This window comes from Nerophis ophidion, linkage group LG28 (assembly GCF_033978795.1).
Source record: "Nerophis ophidion isolate RoL-2023_Sa linkage group LG28, RoL_Noph_v1.0, whole genome shotgun sequence".
Lineage (NCBI taxonomy): Eukaryota > Metazoa > Chordata > Actinopteri > Syngnathiformes > Syngnathidae > Nerophis > Nerophis ophidion.
The window spans coordinates 8,863,661-8,883,660 of NC_084638.1; the positions used below are offsets into that span (position 1 = coordinate 8,863,661).

The 20,000-nt window shown below is 31.7% G+C and overlaps 1 protein-coding gene across 1 annotated transcript in view; it reads left to right on the forward strand.

Annotated features, from left to right (window-relative positions):
* The window catches only part of rnf220a (ring finger protein 220a), a 433,695-nt gene that overhangs the window by 333,358 nt on the left and 80,337 nt on the right, over window positions 1–20,000 (forward strand). Inside the window, 2 exon segments of the mRNA XM_061891442.1 lie at window positions 946–997; window positions 13,104–13,199. Of these exon segments, the coding sequence (XP_061747426.1) occupies window positions 946–997; window positions 13,104–13,199 (148 nt within the window).

Here is a 20,000-nt window from a genome sequence, read left to right on the forward strand (position 1 = left end):
CCCACCTCCAAAGACATGCACCTGGGGATAGGCCCCTCCCACCTCCAAAGACATGCACCTGGGGATAGGTTGATTGGCAACACTAAATTTGCCCTAGTGTGTGAATGTCGTCTGTCTATCTGTGTTGGCCCTGCGATGAGGTGGCGACTTGTCCAGGGTGTACCCCGCCTTCTGCCCAATTGTAGCTGAGATATGCGCCAGCGCCCCACGCGACCCCAAAAGGATAGTTCGACTTTTGTCTCATTTACTTCCGTGACGACCTTAAAGTTTTGTATTCAATCACAAATATCAAGCAGCTAAAAGGTGGATAAGTGTGGAGAGTTTTCGGCATTTTTCCCGTCACGCTTTTTCATGGATTTAAAAACCGCGTCATTTTGAATTTTTCCGGTGCATTTTTACTACGTCAACACAGTTCAGTGAGCGGGTTGTGTTGTACTAGACTATGTGGGTTGGATTGATTTAGGATTTTTTTTGGACCATGACTAGGGAAGGTTGTTTGCATTGGGTCATATCGGTAAATCCCGTGCATACTCCCAATCAAAGCATAATTAAAGGTAATTGACCTGAAATACTCATGTTATCCACTCGACGGTGACATACATACTGTACAAAATAAGACCAATGGTGATAGAATACAAGAAAGGATAGAATAGGTCAGGGTAAACTTTATTTTTCAGTGGCGCCTTTTCTACATACAGCTACAAAAGCATGGGAATCATGTCTGGTTTTGACAGTTTAGTCCGAAACTAAATAGAAAGAAAAAGAAAAACAAAAAACAATGAACATTTAACATGAATGAAGTCTTGTAAATAATGTGGTATTTACAATTTCAGGGTTTTATGGCGATTTAAAAATGTTTGAAGTTTGGAAAATAAAGTTGACATAAATCAACATGAACTAAACTATTGTGTTTTTGTTTGTTTGTTTTTTCTGTCTCTCCAACAGCAGTAAGAACCCTTCTTCCAAGGATGGAAGCATCACTCCGGGAACTCCTAAGGTGAGGACAGCCCAGTAAATCAAAAAAGGGACAACATCATGCTCACAATGTGTAGCTTGGGTCTTTTAAAAAAACTTACAAAAAATAAGTTATTTTGTTCATTCTCTTCACAGAAAAACACAACACAATAAATAGTATTAGTAAACAAAGTAAGTATAATTAAAAGGAACGGAGATCTTTGAAATTGAGAAAAATGGCAATGGAAAGAAGCTTGATTGCGGAACAAAACAATGTAAATTTAAAAAAATAAACATTTTGATAATGGAAAGATATGATTTGGAGGAAATTATTGTTTTTATTTTGTTTTATTTGTTGTAGTTTAGGAAAAAAATATTGATATTTGGAGTAGAACAACAAATGTAACTGAATAGGTGGCAGATAATATACATTCATACTTTTTATTGCTTCTTTTCCTGATTTATTTATTTTAATATTATGTTGATCTTTTGTTGTTGTTGTTGTTTTTTACCTTAAATGAGTGACATAAAAACAAAATATAAAATTGTTTGAAATAATACCCTAAACTAGTTTGTATTTTTATGTCCAACAGGTGAGTCAATTTTATTCGTTATTTTAGTGTGTTTTTTGTTTTTTTAGTTCGACAAAAGAATTTGTGGGGAAAAAACAACTACAATTTATTGTAAACAAAGTGTTTTTATTAATCAAGGGGGACAAAGTATTGCACAGGCAAAACAATAAAAACCGATCGCAATTGTTTGATGATTAAAATTATTATTTTTAAAATAATACAAATAAAAAATCACAAATTGACCGAAACACATACTTTTATTCCTCTTTTATATTGATTACTTTTTCTAAATGTGCTGATTTTTACTGACATTTTTGTCTTATTGTGTGAACTGCCTCAAATAATTTTTTAATCTGAAATATTGTGTATTTGGTATTTTTAACCGTATTGGAAAAAAACACCAAAAATAAGAATAACATTCATTATTTCATATAAAATATGTATAAATGAAATTAAAATAGAAATCAGGACATAATAAAAAGGTGAGCACAAAATGATACTACAATACCTAGTCTGTGCACGCTTCAACTTAAACATAAATAAATAAAAGAATACATCAATACAATACAAAAATAACAAATATATATGTATATTTCTGAATTTATATATATATATAAAATACATGGAGAATATAGCACGTCTCATTCCTGGCACCTCTCCTCACCATCGAAACCTGACTAAGACCCGATGTGTGTATATTTGCAAAGATAAAAATCCATTGTTGATTCATTGTGTTATGTTTTATTTCGATACTTTCGATACTTTTTCTAAATAAAGGGGACCACAAAAAAAAATGTTTATTATTGTCTTTCTTTGAACAAAAAAATCCTAGTGTACATAAAACGTATGTTTATTATTGTAATTTAATGTTGAACATACTAGACAACTTCTATTTTAGTAGTACGTAAACAAACAAAGACTCCGAATCAGTTTGCAGTAACATATTGTGTCATTTATATACCCATTATTTTGTCTACATTATGATGGACAAACAGTAAAAAATTCATTATTAATCCCCTTGTTAATTTACTGTTAATATCTGCTTACTTTCCATTTTAACATGTTCTATCTACACTTCTGTTCAAATGTAATAATCACTTATTCTTCTCTTCTTTGATTCTGGATGATACCACACATTTAGGTATCAATTCGCTACCAAGTAGTTACAGGGTCATACAATAAAATATAACAACTAATAAACCAATGGTAATATTGTTAAGAAATACTCATGTAGAGGGTAGGTGTCGCGCTGTTTTCTGTTTTAACATGTTCTATCTACACTTCTGTTAAAATGTAATAATCACTTATTCTTCTCTTCTTTGATACTTGACATTACTTTTGGATGATACCACACATTTAGGTATCAATTCGATACCAAGTAGTTCATACAATAAAATATAATTTCTAATAAACCAATAGTAATATTGTTAAGAAATACTGATGTAGAGGGTAGGTGTCGCGCTGTTTTCTGTTTTAACATGTTCTATCTACACTTCTGTTAAAATGTAATAATCACTTATTCTTCTCTTCTTTGATACTTGAAATTACTTTTGGATGATACCGCACATTTAAGTATCGATTCGATACCAAGTAGTTCATACAATAAAATATAATTTCTAATAAACCATTAATAATATGGTGAAGAAATACTGATGTAGAGGGTAGGTGTCGCGCTGTTTTCTGTTTTAACATGTTCTATCTACACTTCTGTTAAAATGTAATAATCAATTAATCTTCTCTTCTTTGATACCTGACATTAGTTTTGGATGATATCACACATTTAGGTATCGATCCGATACCAAGTACTTACAGGATCATACATTGGTCATAATTTAAGTCGTCATGTGTCCAGGGACGTATTTACTGACTTAATAAACACAATAACATCCGTATCACTTCATTTACCCGACATGCCACACCACAGCATCTGCCGCCTAAGACATAAATTTTAAGACAGCCGTGCGTTCTGACGTCGTTTTTGTGGCTAAATGCAGCCCTGGTTCCCCCGCAGAGCGGACGTCTGTGGGCGCTAAAGACGCTGAAAGTCAGACGCCCTGCTCAAAGTGCAAGCTAAGATCCCGCCGATAATTTAGTGGCCACATTATCATTCCCTCACGCGCCTTCGGTTGCTGACCTCAGCTTATGGCGGCACTCACAGAAGCGTCTGCAAGCCGGGTCTTGGGAGTGGCGGGCGAGGCGGGGTCGAGGGGCCGACAAGCCGGTCTTCCTCTTCCAGGCGTGACTGCGCATCTCCTCGCCCTCGCTTAGTATGCGGCAGCAGGCCGAGGAACGTGGCGAGGGTCAGTGCGGCGCATATGTCGCCATTCTTTTCTCTGGTATGCATCACCCCGTTGGGGCAGAGATTAGCCTCGGTGTGCCTTCCTCAACTTGAGTTTCCTTGTCACTCGCTAAAAGATGCGATGCTAGTGTGGCGAGTTAAGGTCTTGTTTTTTAGGGAATCAATAAAAAAAAAAAGTCTTATTTGTAAGTCAACAAAGAGAATACTTTTTTAAATAAATACAGCATTTGCAGAGCAGCACTTACCTATACAAAAAAAGGTTAACACTCACACACACATTTGTGTACTTCGTACAATCTGGGGACCTGAGAAAAACGCCTACCTCTTTAGGACCAGCCTTTCTAGATATAAAAAAATGTGTTATTTACAACATTTAATAATATATACATACTATGCAAATATGAAAAAGCTTGTTGGGAAAAATTTGTTGGAATTTCACAAGAAAAAGGCCACAATTTCACAATTTTTTTTTTAGGGAATCAATTAAAAAAAATTCTCATTTGTAAGTTCACAAAGAGAATACTTTTTTAAATAAATACAACATTTGTAGAGCAGCACTTACCTATACAAAAAAAGGTTAACACTCACACACACAGTTGTGTACTTCGTACAATCTGGGGAACTGAGAAAAACGCCTACCTCTTTAGGACCAGCCTTTCTAGATATATAAAGATGTGTTATTTACAACATTTAATAATATATACATACTATGCAAATATGAAAAAGCTTGTTGGGAAAAATTTGTTGGAATTTCACAAGAAAAAGGCCACAATTTCACAATTTTTTTTTTAGGGAATCAATTAAAAAAAATTCTCATTTGTAAGTCCACAATGAGAATACTTTTTAAATAAATACAACATTTGCAGAGCAGCACTTACCTATACAAAAAAAGGTTAACACTCACAAACACATTTGTGTACTTCGTACAATCTGGAGACCTGAGAAAAACGCCTACCTCTTTAGGACCAGCCTTTCTAGACATATAAAGATGTGTTATTTACAACATTAAATAATATATACATACTATAAAAATATGAAAAATCTTGTTGTGAAAAATTTGTTGGAATTTCACAAGAAAAAGGTCACAATTCCACAAGAAAAACGTAGAATTTTGGCAGTGTTATGATAAAAGTCGTCATTTTACTCAACGCGAGTGAATATTATGATAAAAGTTTGAACTGTACTTATTAACAGTCGAAATTTTACAAGAAAAGCTTAAAATGTTGGCCTATTTATGAAAAGAGTCGTAATTTGACTCGACAAAAGTCACAATTTTGTAAGAAAACTTTCAACATTTTGGCAATATTATAATAATAATCGGAATTTTACTCGGCAAAATGATGACAAAAGTCATAATTTTATTAAAAAATGTTTAATTTTTTACAAGAATAAACAAAATAATTGGCAATATTGTGATAAAAGTCGGAATTTTACATGACAAATGTCATCAGTTTGCATTAAAAAGTAACAATTTTACAATTATTAATGCTCACGGGTCAACTTTTATGAACTGTCACACACACACTCACACATTGGTGTACTTCGTACAATCTGGAGACCTGAGAAAAACACCTACCTCTTGAGAACCACTCTTTCTAGATATATAAAAATGTGTTATTTACAGCATTTAATAATGTATACATACTATGCAAATATGAAAAAGTTTGTTGTGAAAAATTTGTTGGAATTTCACAAGAAAAAGGTCACAATTTCACAAGAAAAACGTAAAATTTTTGCAGTGTTATGATAAAAGTCGTCATTTTACTCAACGCAAGTGAATATTATGATAAAAGTTTGAATTGTTTTATTAACAGTCGCAATTTTGCAAGAAAAGCTTAAAATGTTGGCCTATTTATGAAAAGAGTCGTACTTTGACTCGACAAAAGTCACAATTTTGTAAGAAAACTTTCAACATTTTGGCAATATTATAATAATAATCGGAATTTTACTCGGCAAAATTATGACAAAAGTCATAATGTTTACTTTTTTACAAGAATAAACTAAATAATTGGCAATTGTGTGATAAAAGTCGGAATTTTATATGACAAATGTCATCATTTTGCATTACAAAGTAACAATTTTACAATTACTATTGCTCACAGGTCAACTTTTACGAACTCTCACACACACACTCACACATTTGTGTACTTCGTACAATCTGGAGACCTGAGAAAAACGCCTACCTCTTTAGGACCAGCCTTTCTAGATATATAAAGATGTGTTATTTAAAACATTTAATAATATATACATACTATGCAAATAAGAAAAAGCTTGTTGTGAAAAATTTCTTGGAATTTCACAAGAAAAAGGTCACAATTTCACAAGAAAAACGTAGAATTTTGGCAGTGTTATGATAAAAGTCGTCATTTTACTCAACGCAAGTGAATATTATGATAAAAGTTTGAATTGTTTTATTAACAGTCGCAATTTTAAAAGAAAAGCTTAAAATGTTGGCCTATTTATGAAAAGAGTCGTAATTTGACTCGACAAAAGTCACAATTTTGTAAGAAAACTTTCAACATTTTGGCAATATTATAATAATAATCGGAATTTTACCCGGCAAAATGATGACGAAAGTCATAATGTTTACTTTTTTACAAGAATAAACTAAATAATTGGCAATATTGTGATAAAAGTCGGCATTTTATATGACAAATGTCATCATTTTGCATTTTAAAGTAACAATTTTACAATTATTATTGCTCACGGGTCAACTTTTACGAACTGTCACACACACACACACACACACACACACACACACACACACACACACACACACACACACACACACACACACACACACACACACACATACACACACACACACACACACACACTCACACATTTGTGTACTTCGTACAATCTGGAGACCTGAGAAAAACGCCTACCTCTTTAGGATTAGACTTTCTAGACACATAAAGATGTGTTATTTACAACATTTAATAATATATACATACTATGCAAATATGAAAAAGCTTGTTGTGAAAAATTAGTTGGAATTTCACAAGAAAAAGGTCACAATTCCACAAGAAAAACGTAGAATTTTGGCAGTGTTATGATAAAAGTCGTCATTTTACTCAACGCAAGTGAATATTATGATAAAAGTTTGAACTCTACTTATTAACAGTCGAAATTTTACAAGAAAAGCTTAAAATGTTGGCCTATTTATGAAAAGAGTCGTAATTTGACTCGACAAAAGTCACAATTTTGTAAGAAAACTTTCAACATTTTGGCAATATTATAATAATAATCGGAATTTTACTCGGCAAAATTATGACAAAAGTCATAATGTTTACTTTTTTACAAGAATAAACAAAATAATTGGCAATATTGTGATAAAAGTCGGAATTTTATATGACAAATGTCATCATTTTGCATTAAAAAGTAACAATTTTACAATTACTATTGCTCACGGGTCAACTTTTATGAACTGTCACACACACACACACACATTGGTGCACCACTCAGACTAATATCAGGTCACACATACACACACACTCACACACACACATTTGTGTCCTTCGTACCTTCTGGGGACCTGAGAAAAACGCCTACCTCTTTCGGACCAGCCTTTCTAGATATATAAAGATGTGTTATTTATAATATTTAATAATGTATACATACTATTCAAGTATGAAAAAGCTTGTTGTGAAAAATGTGTTGTAGTTTCACAGGAAAAAGGTCACAATTTCACAAGAAAAATGTACAACCGTCCAAGGAACCCCCACATATGTTATACCGTCGGAAAGGTCTCGCTCACGTCGACGGGGGTATTTTAAGTTGGGAACATTTCGTGTTACCGCGGCAAACGCTATTCATGAATTAATACAAAAAATGGGTCAATTTAATGGGTATTTACACTTTTTAATGGACGATTTCTCTGAAACAAGCACCAAAAAGACAAGATTACCTCCTCTTGTAGCTCAGCCATACTTTCCCGTAGCTCGGTGCTTAACGTCGCATTTTGTTCGCACCCTGCCTGTAACGTTTTTACGTCCAATATTTGCTTTTGGCTTTATATGCAAGCATTTTTTGCTACTTTCTATGTCCATGCCAACAAACACACATTTGTGTAATTCGTACCTTCTGGGGACCTGAGGAAAACGCCTACCTCTTTCGGACCAACCTTTCTAGATATATAAAAATGTGTTATTTACAATATTTACTAATATATACATACTATGCAAGTATGAAAAAACGTGTTGTGAAACATTTGTTGGAATTTAACAAGAAAAAGGTCACAATTTCACAAGAAAAATGTGCAACCGTCCAAGGGACCCCCACATATGTTATACCGTCGGAAAAGGTCTCGATTTCTTAACGTAAATTCTACTCTAACGTTTGACCACGACTGTATATACAATACGGTCCTCCTTTACAGCACACTATTATTAAATGTCATTAGATATTCTCTACAAACCCTGACCTTTTCGAAGCAAGACAAAAAACCTGCACACACACACACACACACACACACACACACACACACACACACACACACACACACACACACACACACACACACACACTGGCATAAAAAGCACCATGCATAATGTCCAATTTACTACGGCGCTTGGTCATTTCTCACATATCTTTATTAGATTACTGCTGTCCGCCACTTAAGTGTCTGCTCTGCCCCTTTCCACGTGATTAATAGGAGGCTATTGTGAAGACAAATATTTCATAGAAAGCAGAAGAAGGTGTGCACACTGCGGAAATTTGTGTCTTTTATTTTTTTTTTGCTTCATTGAGGAATTCCCCTTGGTTTTATGTATATTAGAGTTGTCCCGATACCAATATGTTGGCACCGGTATAGGTACCACATTTTTTCTAAATAAAGGGGACCCCAAAAATTGTTATTATTGTCTTTATTGTAACCAAATAAAATCTTAGTGTACATGAAACATATGTTTATTATTGTCATTTAGTCCTTAAATAAATAAAATCGAGAAATATCGCACGTCTCGTTCCTGGCACCTCTTCTCACCATCGAAACCTAATTAAAAATCCATGGTGGATTTGTTGTGTTATGTTTTATTTCGATACTTTTCGATATTTTTCTGAATAAAGGGGACCACAACAATTGTTATTATTGTCTTTATTGTAACAAAAAAATCTTAGTGTACATGAAACATAAGTTTATTATTGTCATTTAGTCCTTAAATAAATAAAATCGAGAAATATCGCACGTCTCGTTCCTGGCACCTCTTCTCACTATCGAAACCTAAGTAAAAATCCATGGTGGATTCCTCGTGTTATGTTTTATTTCGATACTTTTCGATACTTTTCTGAATAAAGGGGACCACAAAAATTGTTATTATTGTCTTTATTGTAACAAAAAAAATCTTAGTGTACATGAAACATATGTTTGTTATTGTCATTTAGTCCTTAAATAAATAAAATCGAGAAATATCGCACGTCTTGTTCCTGGCACCTCTTCTCACCATCGAAACCTAATTAAAAATCCATGGTGGATTCCTCGTGTTATGTTTTATTTCGATACTTTTCTGAATAAAGGGTACCACAAAAATTGTTATTATGGTCTTTATTGTAACAAAAAAAATCTTAGTGTACATGAAACATAAGTTTATTATTGTCATTTAGTCCTTAAATAAATAAAATCGAGAAATATCGCACGTCTCGTTCCTGGCACCTCTTCTCACCATCGAAACCTAATTAAAAATCCATGGTGGATTCCTCGTGTTATGTTTTATTTCGATACTTTTCTGAATAAAGGGGACCACAAAAATTGTTATTATTGTCTTTATTGTAACAAAAAAATCTTAGTGTACATGAAACATAAGTTTATTATTGTCATTTAGTCCTTAAATACATAAAATCGAAAAATATCGCACGTCTCGTTCCTGGCACCTCTTCTCACTATCGAAACCTCATTAAAAATCCATGGTGGATTCCTCGTGTTATGTTTTATTTCGATACTTTTCTGAATAAAGGGGACCACAAAAATTGTTATTATTGTCTTTATTGTAACCAAATAAAATCTTAGTGTACATGAAACATATCTTTATTATTGTCATTTAGTCCTTAAATAAATAAAATCGAGAAATATCGCACGTCTCGTTCCTGGCACCTCTTCTCACCATCGAAACCTAATTAAAAATCCATGGTGGATTCCTCGTGTTATGTTTTATTTCGATACTTTTCTGAATAAAGGGGACCACAAAAATTGTTATTATTGTCTTTATTGTAACAAAAAAATCTTAGTGTACATGAAACATAAGTTTATTATTGTCATTTAGTCCTTAAATACATAAAATCGAAAAATATCGCACGTCTCGTTCCTGGCACCTCTTCTCACTATCGAAACCTCATTAAAAATCCATGGTGGATTCCTCGTGTTATGTTTTATTTCGATACTTTTCTGAATAAAGGGGACCACAAAAATTGTTATTATTGTCTTTATTGTAACCAAATAAAATCTTAGTGTACATGAAACATATGTTTATTATTGTCATTTAGTCCTTAAATAAATAAAATCGAGAAATATCGCACGTCTCGTTCCTGGCACCTCTTCTCACCATCGAAACCTAATTAAAAATCCATGGTGGATTCCTCGTGTTATGTTTTATTTCGATACTTTTTGATACTTTTCTGAATAAAGGGGACCACAACATTTTTTATTATTGTCTTTATTTGAATAAAAAATCTTAGTGTACATGAAACATATGTTTATTATTGTCATTTAGTCCTTAAATAAATAAAATCGAGAAATATCGCACGTCTCGTTCCTGGCACCTCTTCTCACCATCGAAACCTAATTAAAAATCCATGGTGGATTCCTCGTGTTATGTTTTATTTCGATACTTTTCGATACTTTTCTGAATAAAGGGGACCACAAAAATATTTATTATTGTCTTTATTGTAACAAAAAAAAAATCTTAGTGTACATGAAACATAGGTTTATTATTGCCATTTAGTCCTTAAATAAATAATATCGAAAAATATCGCACGTCTCGTTCCTGGCACCTCTTCTCACCATCGAAACCTAATTAAAAATCCATGGTGGATTCCTCGTGTTATGTTTTATTTTGATACTTTTCGATACTTTTCTGAATAAAGGGGACCACAAAAATTGTTATTATTGTCTTTATTGTAACAAAAAAAATCTTAGTGTACTTGAAACATAGGTTTATTATTGTCATTTAGTCCTTAAATAAATAAAACCAAGAAATAGCGCACGTCTCGTTCCTGGCACCTCTTCTCACCATCGAAACCTAATTAAAAATCCATGGTGGATTCCTCGTGTTATGTTTTATTTTGATACTTTTCGATACTTTTCTGAATAAAGGGGACCACAAAAATTGTTATTATTGTCTTTATTGTAACAAAAAAAATCTTAGTGTACTTGAAACATAGGTTTATTATTGTCATTTAGTCCTTAAATAAATAAAACCAAGAAATAGCGCACGTCTCGTTCCTGGCACCTCTTCTCACCATCGAAACCTAATTAAAAATCCATGGTGGATTCCTCGTGTTATGTTTTATTTCGATACTTTTCGATACTTTTCTGAATAAAGGGGACCACAAAAATTGTTATTATTGTCTTTATTGTAACAAAAAAAATCTTAGTGTACATGAAACATATGTTTATTATTGTCATTTAGTCTTTAAATAAATAAAATCGAGAAATATCGCACGTCTCGTTCCTGGCACCTCTTCTCACCATCGAAACCTAATTAAAAATGTTTTATTTTGATACTTGTCGATACTTTTCTGAATAAAGGGGACCACAACATTTTTTATTATTGTCTTTATTTGAACAAAAAAAATCTTAGTGTACATGAAACATATGTTTATTATTGTCATTTAGGCCTTAAATAAAAGTAGTGAACTTGTCTTTTAGTAGTAAGTAAACAAACAAAGACTCCTAATTAGTCTGCAGTAACATATTTTGTCGTTTAAAAACCTATTATTTTGTCTACATTATGAGGGACAAACTGTAAAAATGGATTATCAATCTACTTGTTCATTTACTGCTAATATCTGCTTATTTTCTGTTTTAACATGTTCTATCTACACTTCTGTTAAAGTGTAATAATCACTTATTCTTCTCTTCTTTGATACTTGACATTAGTTTTGGATGATACCACACATTTAGGTATTGATCTGATACCAAGTAGTTACAGGATCATACAATAAAATATAATACCTAATAAACCAATAAAAATATGGTTAAGAAATACTGATGTAAAGGGTAGGTGTCGAGCTGTTTTCTGTTTTAACATGTTCTATCTACACTTCTGTTCAAATGTAATAATCACTTATTCTTCTCTTCTTTGATACTTGACATTAGTTTTGGATAATACCACACATTTAGGTATCGATCCGATACCAAGTAGTTACAGGATCATACATTGGTCATATTCAAAGTCCTCCTGTGTCCAGGGACGTATTTCCTGACTTTATAAACATGATATACATTTTTTTAAAAACGAAAGAAGATGTGATGCTAAAAAATATCGTAGTAGTATCGACTAGATACACTCCTGTACTTGATATCATCACAGTGGATGTCAGGTGTAGATCCACCCATGGCGTTTGTTTACATTGTGACGGCGGTGAGCTATTGTATCCTCCTACGGTGTGTAGTGAAGCATGTTTATCAATCAATCAATCAATGTTTATTTATATAGCCCCAAATCACAAATGTCTCAAAGGACTGCACAAATCATTAAGACTACAACATCCTCGGCAGAACCCACAAAAGGGCAAGGAAAACTCACACCCAGTGGGCAGGGAGAATTCACATTCAGTGGGACGCCAGTGACAATGCTGACTATGAGAAACCTTGGAGAGGACCTCAGATGTGGGCAACCCCCCCCCTCTAGGGGACCGAAAGCAATGGATGTCGAGCGGGTTTAGCTATCCCTCGTCCTCCAGTGATAATGCTACTTGTAAGAAACGTATTTTATTTTTCGCCATGGAGACGAGGTTTTAGTGATTTAGCCAGCTGCGGAAGCTAGCTCTCCAATCAGCAAAACACACTCAGTAAATCCACGGTGACGTTTTGGTGAGTTTACTGAGGAATTTGAAAAACTTAACAATACAAAAATAGTGTTGTAAGTTAATAATGCTAACACAGAAATTCGTAATGTTAGCATATTAGCTGACACGAACAAATATGCCCGAAAACACTCCTCCGGACATCACAAATGGGAGGGTTTAGTGAATATGAATTGTTTTAGTTACATTGAAACGGCTCCTGCTTGCTCCTTGATATTTAATGTTTTATGTCCAACTATCTCTTTTCTGTCCAGTCCATGCTGCTGTCCGTGCACATCAAGCGGGAGGGCGAGTCTCCTGTGGTCTCGCCACTCTCGTCTGACGACGCCCACCATTCGGACAGATACCAGGTCACACGCACACACACACGAACACACACACACATGCACGCACACACACACACACATTTGTGTAGTTCGTACCTTCTGGGGACCTGAGAAAAATGCCTACCTCTTTAGGACCAGCCTTTCTAGATATATAAAGATGTGTTATTTACAACATTTAATAATATATACATACTATGCAAATATAAACACACACACACACACACACACACACACACACATTTGTGTAGTTCGTACCTTCTGGGGACCTGAGAAAAATGCCTACCTCTTTAGGACCAGCCTTTCTAGATATATAAAGATGTGTTATTTACAACATTAATAATATATACATACTATACAAATATAAAAAAGCTTGTTGCGAAAAAATGTGTTAGAATTTCAACAGGTCACAATTTCACAAGAAAAACGTACAATTTTGGCAGTGTTATAATAAAAGTCGTCATTTTACCCAACACATGTCAAAATGTTACAAGAAAAACTGAACATGTGTGTAATTTTATGATAAAAGTTGAAATTTTACTCAATAACAATTTTAGAAAAAAAGCTGAAAATTTTGGCGGTTTTATGAAAAGAGTTGGTATTTTATTCGACTTAAACATTTTGGCAATATTATAATAATAATCGGAATTTCACATGGTAAAACGATGACAAAAGTTAAAATTTTACTAAATTTTTTTTACTGCTTTACAAGAACAACAAAAAAATTGGAAATATTGTGATAAAAGTCTGACATTTTTATATGACAAATGTCACCATTTTGCATTAAAAAGTAATAATTTTACATTAAAGAGACAAAATTTTACAAGAAAAAACAAACATTGGTGAAATGTTATGATAAAAAATTTAATTTTACTCAATAAAAGTCACATTTTTACAAGAAAAGCTTAAAATGTTGGCATATAAATGAAAAGTCGTAATTTTATTCGACAAAAGTCACAATTTTATAAGAAAACTTCAACATTTTGGCAATATTTTAATAATGATCGCAATTTCACTCGGCAAAATGTTGACAAAAGTCATATTTTACTCAAAAAAAATGTCAGTAATTTACAAGAACAACAAAAAAATGGGCAACATTGTGATAAAAGTCAAAATTTTATATGACAAATGTCCCCATTTTGCAGTAAAAATTAAAATTTTTACATGAAAAAGTAATAATTTTACAAGGAAAGCTTAAACTTTTGGCATATTTATGAAAAGAGTAGTAATTTGACTCGACAAAAGTCACAATTTTAGAAGAAAACTAACATTTTGGCAATATTATAATAATAATCGCAATTTCACTTGGCAAAATGATGACAAAAGTCATATTTTACTCAAAATGTTTTACTGTTTTACAAGAACAACAAAAAAATGGCATTATTGTGATAAAAGTCCTAATTTTATATGTTAAATGTCCCCATTTTGTATTGAAAGGTATTAATTTTACATTAAAAAGTCAAAATTTTGCAAGAAAAATGTAACATTTTTGCAACATTTTGATAAAAGTTTGAATTTTACTCAATAACAGTCGCAATTTTACAAGAAAAGCGTAAAATGTTGGCATATTCATGAAAAGAGTCGTAATTTGACTCCACAAAAGTCACAATTTTTGAAGAAAACTTTAACATTTTGGCAATATTATAACAATTTTCGCAATTTCACTCGGCAAAATGATGACAAAAGTCATATTTTACTCAATTTTTTTGAGTCTTTTAGAAGAACAACAAAAAAATGGCATTATTGTGATAAAAGTCAGAATTTTAAATGACAAAAGTCACCATTTTGCATTAAAAAGTAACAATTCTTACATGAAAAAGTAAAAAATTTACGAGAAAACTTTGCAATATTACAGAAACAGAAAGAATATGAGAAATTGTTCCCAATTTTTAAAAAGACTGAGCTTTCAACCGGAAGTAAATAAATGATAAATGGGTTGTACTTGTATAGCGCTTTTCTACCTTCAAGGTACTCAAAGCGCTTTGACACTACTTCCACATTTACCCGTTCACACACACATTCACACACTGATGGAGGGAGCTGCCATGCAAGGCGCCAACCAGCACCCATCAGGAGCAAGGGTGAAGTGTCTTGCTCAGGACACAACGGACGTGACGAGGTTGGTTCTAGGTGGGATTTGAACCAGGGACCCTCGGGTTGCGCACGGCCACACTCCCACTGCGCCACGCCGTCCCTTAGTAGAAGGGCCATTTTCTTTTCTCGCCGTCCATAGCCTCTCTACCCGTACGGATTCTTCATTCCTCACTCCCAGCAACGTATGAAATTTTTACAATGCAACTAAAACAACTCTTACTCAAGGCCCTAAATGCTACTAGTTAGCAAAGACACTGAAAATATTTTATTGTTTGTGCTATGGCGCTATCTTTTGGACGATTTTCGTTCAGACTGAGCTTTTAACCGGAAGTAGAGAGGCTATGGACGGCGAGAAAACGAAACGGCACTTCTACTTCCGGTTGAAAGCTCCGTGGGTGAACTCGTCCGAAAGATAACGCCGTAGCGCAAACACTAACCCATATTTTCAGCGTTTTTGCTAACTATTAGCATTGTGGCCTTGAGTAAGAGTTGTTTTAGTTACATTGTAAAACTTTCAAGCATTGCTAGGAGTGAGGAATGAAGAATCCGTACGGGTAGAGAGGCTATGGACGGCGAGAAAACGAAACGGCACTTCTACTTCCGGTTGAAAGCTCAGTCTAAACGGAAGGGCAGCTGTCCAGAAGATAGCACCGTAGCACAAACAATGACACTTAATTTTAGCGTCTTTGCTAACTATTAGCATCACAGGTGAGAAAAGGCAGCATTTTCTAAGAGTATAGTACAGGTATTAAATACAGCCTGCAATAAATCAAATCCCTGTTCTGTAGAGGGAAATTTTCTTTTCACCCCCCGATTGGTTTTATGTCTTGCGCTCGTCAAAGTTGCTTCTGCGGGGGCGGAGATATATCTTTAGGTTAAGTGGGTTTAGCCCCACGCACCATAAAATAAAAACTATTAAGTCCCGGCGGACGTAGCGGCCGTACCTTTTTTTAGATGACAGGGCTCATAAAGGACCTCATCGCCACAAAGTACATTTTCTCATTAAGTGAAACTGCTGACTTCACCTTATTTCACACACTTGATGAAGTCGACTGACACTCTTTTTTTTTTTTTACCACCTCTTAATTGATTTTATTTTTATATTTGTTTACCACCTTTTTTTTTATTTTTTTGTATTTTTTTACCACCTTTTTTATTTGTATTTATTTATTTATTTAATTTTACCATCTCTAAAATGACTCATAATTTCATAATTTTAATTAGAAAAAAAATACCTCATTTTTTTATTTATTTTTTTTACCCTTTTTTTTTTTAACATCTCTAAAACGCATACCGCAAGTTTTTTAAATAAAAAATAAAAAATTGCTGACTTCACTTACGATACAAATAATGAAGTCGACGGACACTCTTTTTTTTTTTTTTACCACCTCTTAATTTATTTTATTTTTGTATTTTTTTTTACCACCTTTTTTTTATTATTATTTTTTTTACCACTTATTTATTCATCTAATTTTACCATCCCTAAAATGACTCATAATTTCATAATTTTAATTAGAAAAAAATACCACATTTTTTTTTTACCACATTTTTTTCAACATCTCTAAAACGCATTCCGCAAGGTTTTTAAATAAAAAATAAAAAATTGCTGACTTCACCTATTATGATACAAATAATGAAGTCGACAGACACTCTTTTTTTTTTTTACCACCTCTTAATTTATTTTATTTGTTTATTTTTTACCACCGTTTTTTTGTTTGTTTGTTTTTTTTACCACCTTTTTTAAGTTTTTTAATTATTTTTTACCAATTTTTTATTTGTATTTATTTATTTAATTTTACCATCCCTAAAATGACTCATAATTTCATAATTTTAATTAGAAAAAAATACCACATTTTTTTTTTACCCATTTTTTTTCAACATCTCTAAAACGCATTCCGCAAGTTTTTTAAATAAAAAAGAAAAAATTGCTGACTTCACCTATTATGATACAAATAATGAAGTCGACAGACACTCTTTTTTTTACCACCTCTTAATTTATTGTTTTTGTTTATTTTTTACCACCTTTTATTAATTTTTTTAATTTTTTTTTACCATTTCTTAATTTTTTATTTATTTATTTTACCATCTCTAAAATGACGCATAATGTCATAATTTTAACTAGAAAAAAACAAACACATTTTGTATTCATTCATTTTTTTTACCCCTTTTTAATTTTTTCATTTTTTTTTACATCTCTAAAACACATTCCGCAAGTTTTTGAAATAAAAAATAAAAAATTGCTGACTTCACCTTATATGATACAAATAATGAAGTCAACAGACACACTTTTTTACCACCTCTTAATTTATTTTATTTGTTTATTTTTTACCACCTTTTTTATTTTTTTTAAAAAAAAATTTTTAACACCTTTTTTAGTTTTTTTATTATTTTTTACCACTTTTTTATTTGTATTTATTTATTTAATTTTACCATCCCTAAAATGACTCATAATTTCATCATTTTAATTAGAAAAAAAACAACACTTTTTTTTTTTACCCATTTTTTTTTAACATCTCTAAAACGCATTCCGCAAGTTTTTTAAATAAAAAATAAAAAATTGCTGACTTCACCTTATATGATACAAATAATGAAGTCGACAGACAATCTTTTTTACCACCTCTTAATTTATTTTATTTGTTTATTTTTTACCACCTTTTTAATTTTTTATTTATTTATTTTACCATCTCTAAAATGATGCATAATGTCATAATTTTAACTAGAAAAAAACAACACATTTTGTATTTATTTATTTATTTTACCCCTTTTTAATGTTTTTTATTTTTTTTACATCTCTAAAATGACGCATAATAGCAGTTTGTCTTACTACCCTCCTGTCACCCAACATTCCTCAAGTTTTTGAATTTTTTAAAAAATTGCTGACTTCACCTTACATTATACAAACGATGAAGTCAACGAGCACTCTTCTTTTTTACCGCCTCTTAATTAATTAATTAAAAAAAAAAATTTTTTTACCACCTTTTTTTTATTTTTTTATAAATTTTTTGGACACTTTTTTATTTTAATTTTTTTATTTTTATTTTACCGTCTCTAAAATGACGCATAATTTTAACTAAAATTATTTCTTTTTCTTAACCACCTTTTTTGTTATTTTATTTTATGTTTTTACCCCTTTTTTTATGTTTTTTTACCATCTCTAAAATGACGCATAATGTCATAATTTTAACTAAAATTATTTATTTTTCTTAACCACCTTTTTTATTATTTTATTTTATGTTTTTCACCCTTTTTTAAAAAAAATTTAACATCTCTAAAATGATGCATAATGTCAGAGTTTGTCTTGCTACCCTCCTGTCCCCCAACATTCAGCAAGTTTTTGGAAAAAAAACAAAAAGCTGGACGGGCACTCCTTTTTTTTTACCACCTCTTGATTTTTTTATTTTTTTTAACCACCTTTTTTATTTATTTTTGTTATTTTTTTACCCCCTTTTTTTCTTTTTTTTTTACATTGTTTTAACATTTTTAAAATGACATATAATGGCAGAGTTTGTCTTACTATCCGCAATATATATATATATATTTTTTTTTAAATTAAATCAACATAAAAAACACAATATACACTTACAAATAGTGCACCAACCACAAAAAACTCCCTTTTTCATGACAAAGAAGAAGAAAAAAAGGAAAAAAAAGGACACCCTCCCCCGGGCCGCGGGACAAATTATTAAGCGTTGACCGGTCCGCGGATACAAAAAGGTTGGGGACCACTGCCTTAAATGAAAAAACTGATGAAGTCGACGGGCACTCTTTTTTTTGTTACCAACTCTTAATTATTATTTTTTTTACCACCTTTTTTTCATTTATTTATTCTTTTTACCACCTTTTTATTTATTAAATTTGTTACCACCTTTTTTTAATTGTTATTATTTTTTTTACCACCTTTTTATCACCTATTTTATAATTATTTTTTTTACCACTTTTTATTTTATTTTTTTAACATCTCTAAAATGACGCATAATGTCCGAGTTTGTCTCACTACCCCCCTGTCCCCTGATATTCAGCAAGTTTAAAAAAAAAAAAAGAAATAAATAAAAAATAAAAAGCAAGAATACAGACTTTCTCATTAGGTGAAACTGATGAAGTCGAAGGGCACCCTTTTTTTTTTTTTTTTTTTACCAACTCTTAGTTTTGTTTTTTTTAACCACCTTTTTTAATTTATTTATTTTTTTTACCACCTTTTTTTATATTTTTTTATTTTTTTACCGGCTTTTTTTTTACTTGTTTTTATTTTTACCACCTTTTTTTTATTTTTTTAACCGCCGTTTTTAAATTAGTTTTTATTTTTTACCACCGTTTAAAAAAATTTTTAACCACCTTTTTTAAATTAGTTTTTATTTTTTACCACCTTTTTTTAATTAATTTATTTTTTTACCGGCTTTTTTTTACTTGTTTTTATTTTTACCACCTTTTTTTAAATTTTTTTAACCGCCTTTTTTAAATTAGTTTTTATTTTTTACCACCTTTTTTTACCACCGTTTTTAATTTTTTTTAACCACCTTTTTTAAATTAGTTTTTATTTTTTACCACCTTTTTTTTATTTATTTATTTTTACTAACCGCCTTTTATTATTTGTTTTTATTTTTTTTACCACCTTTTTTACCACCGTTTTTAATTTTTTTAACCACCTTTTTTAAATTAGTTTTTATTTTTTACCACCTTTTTTTTAATCACCTATTTTATAATTATTATTTTTTTACCCCTTTTTTTTTTTTCAAC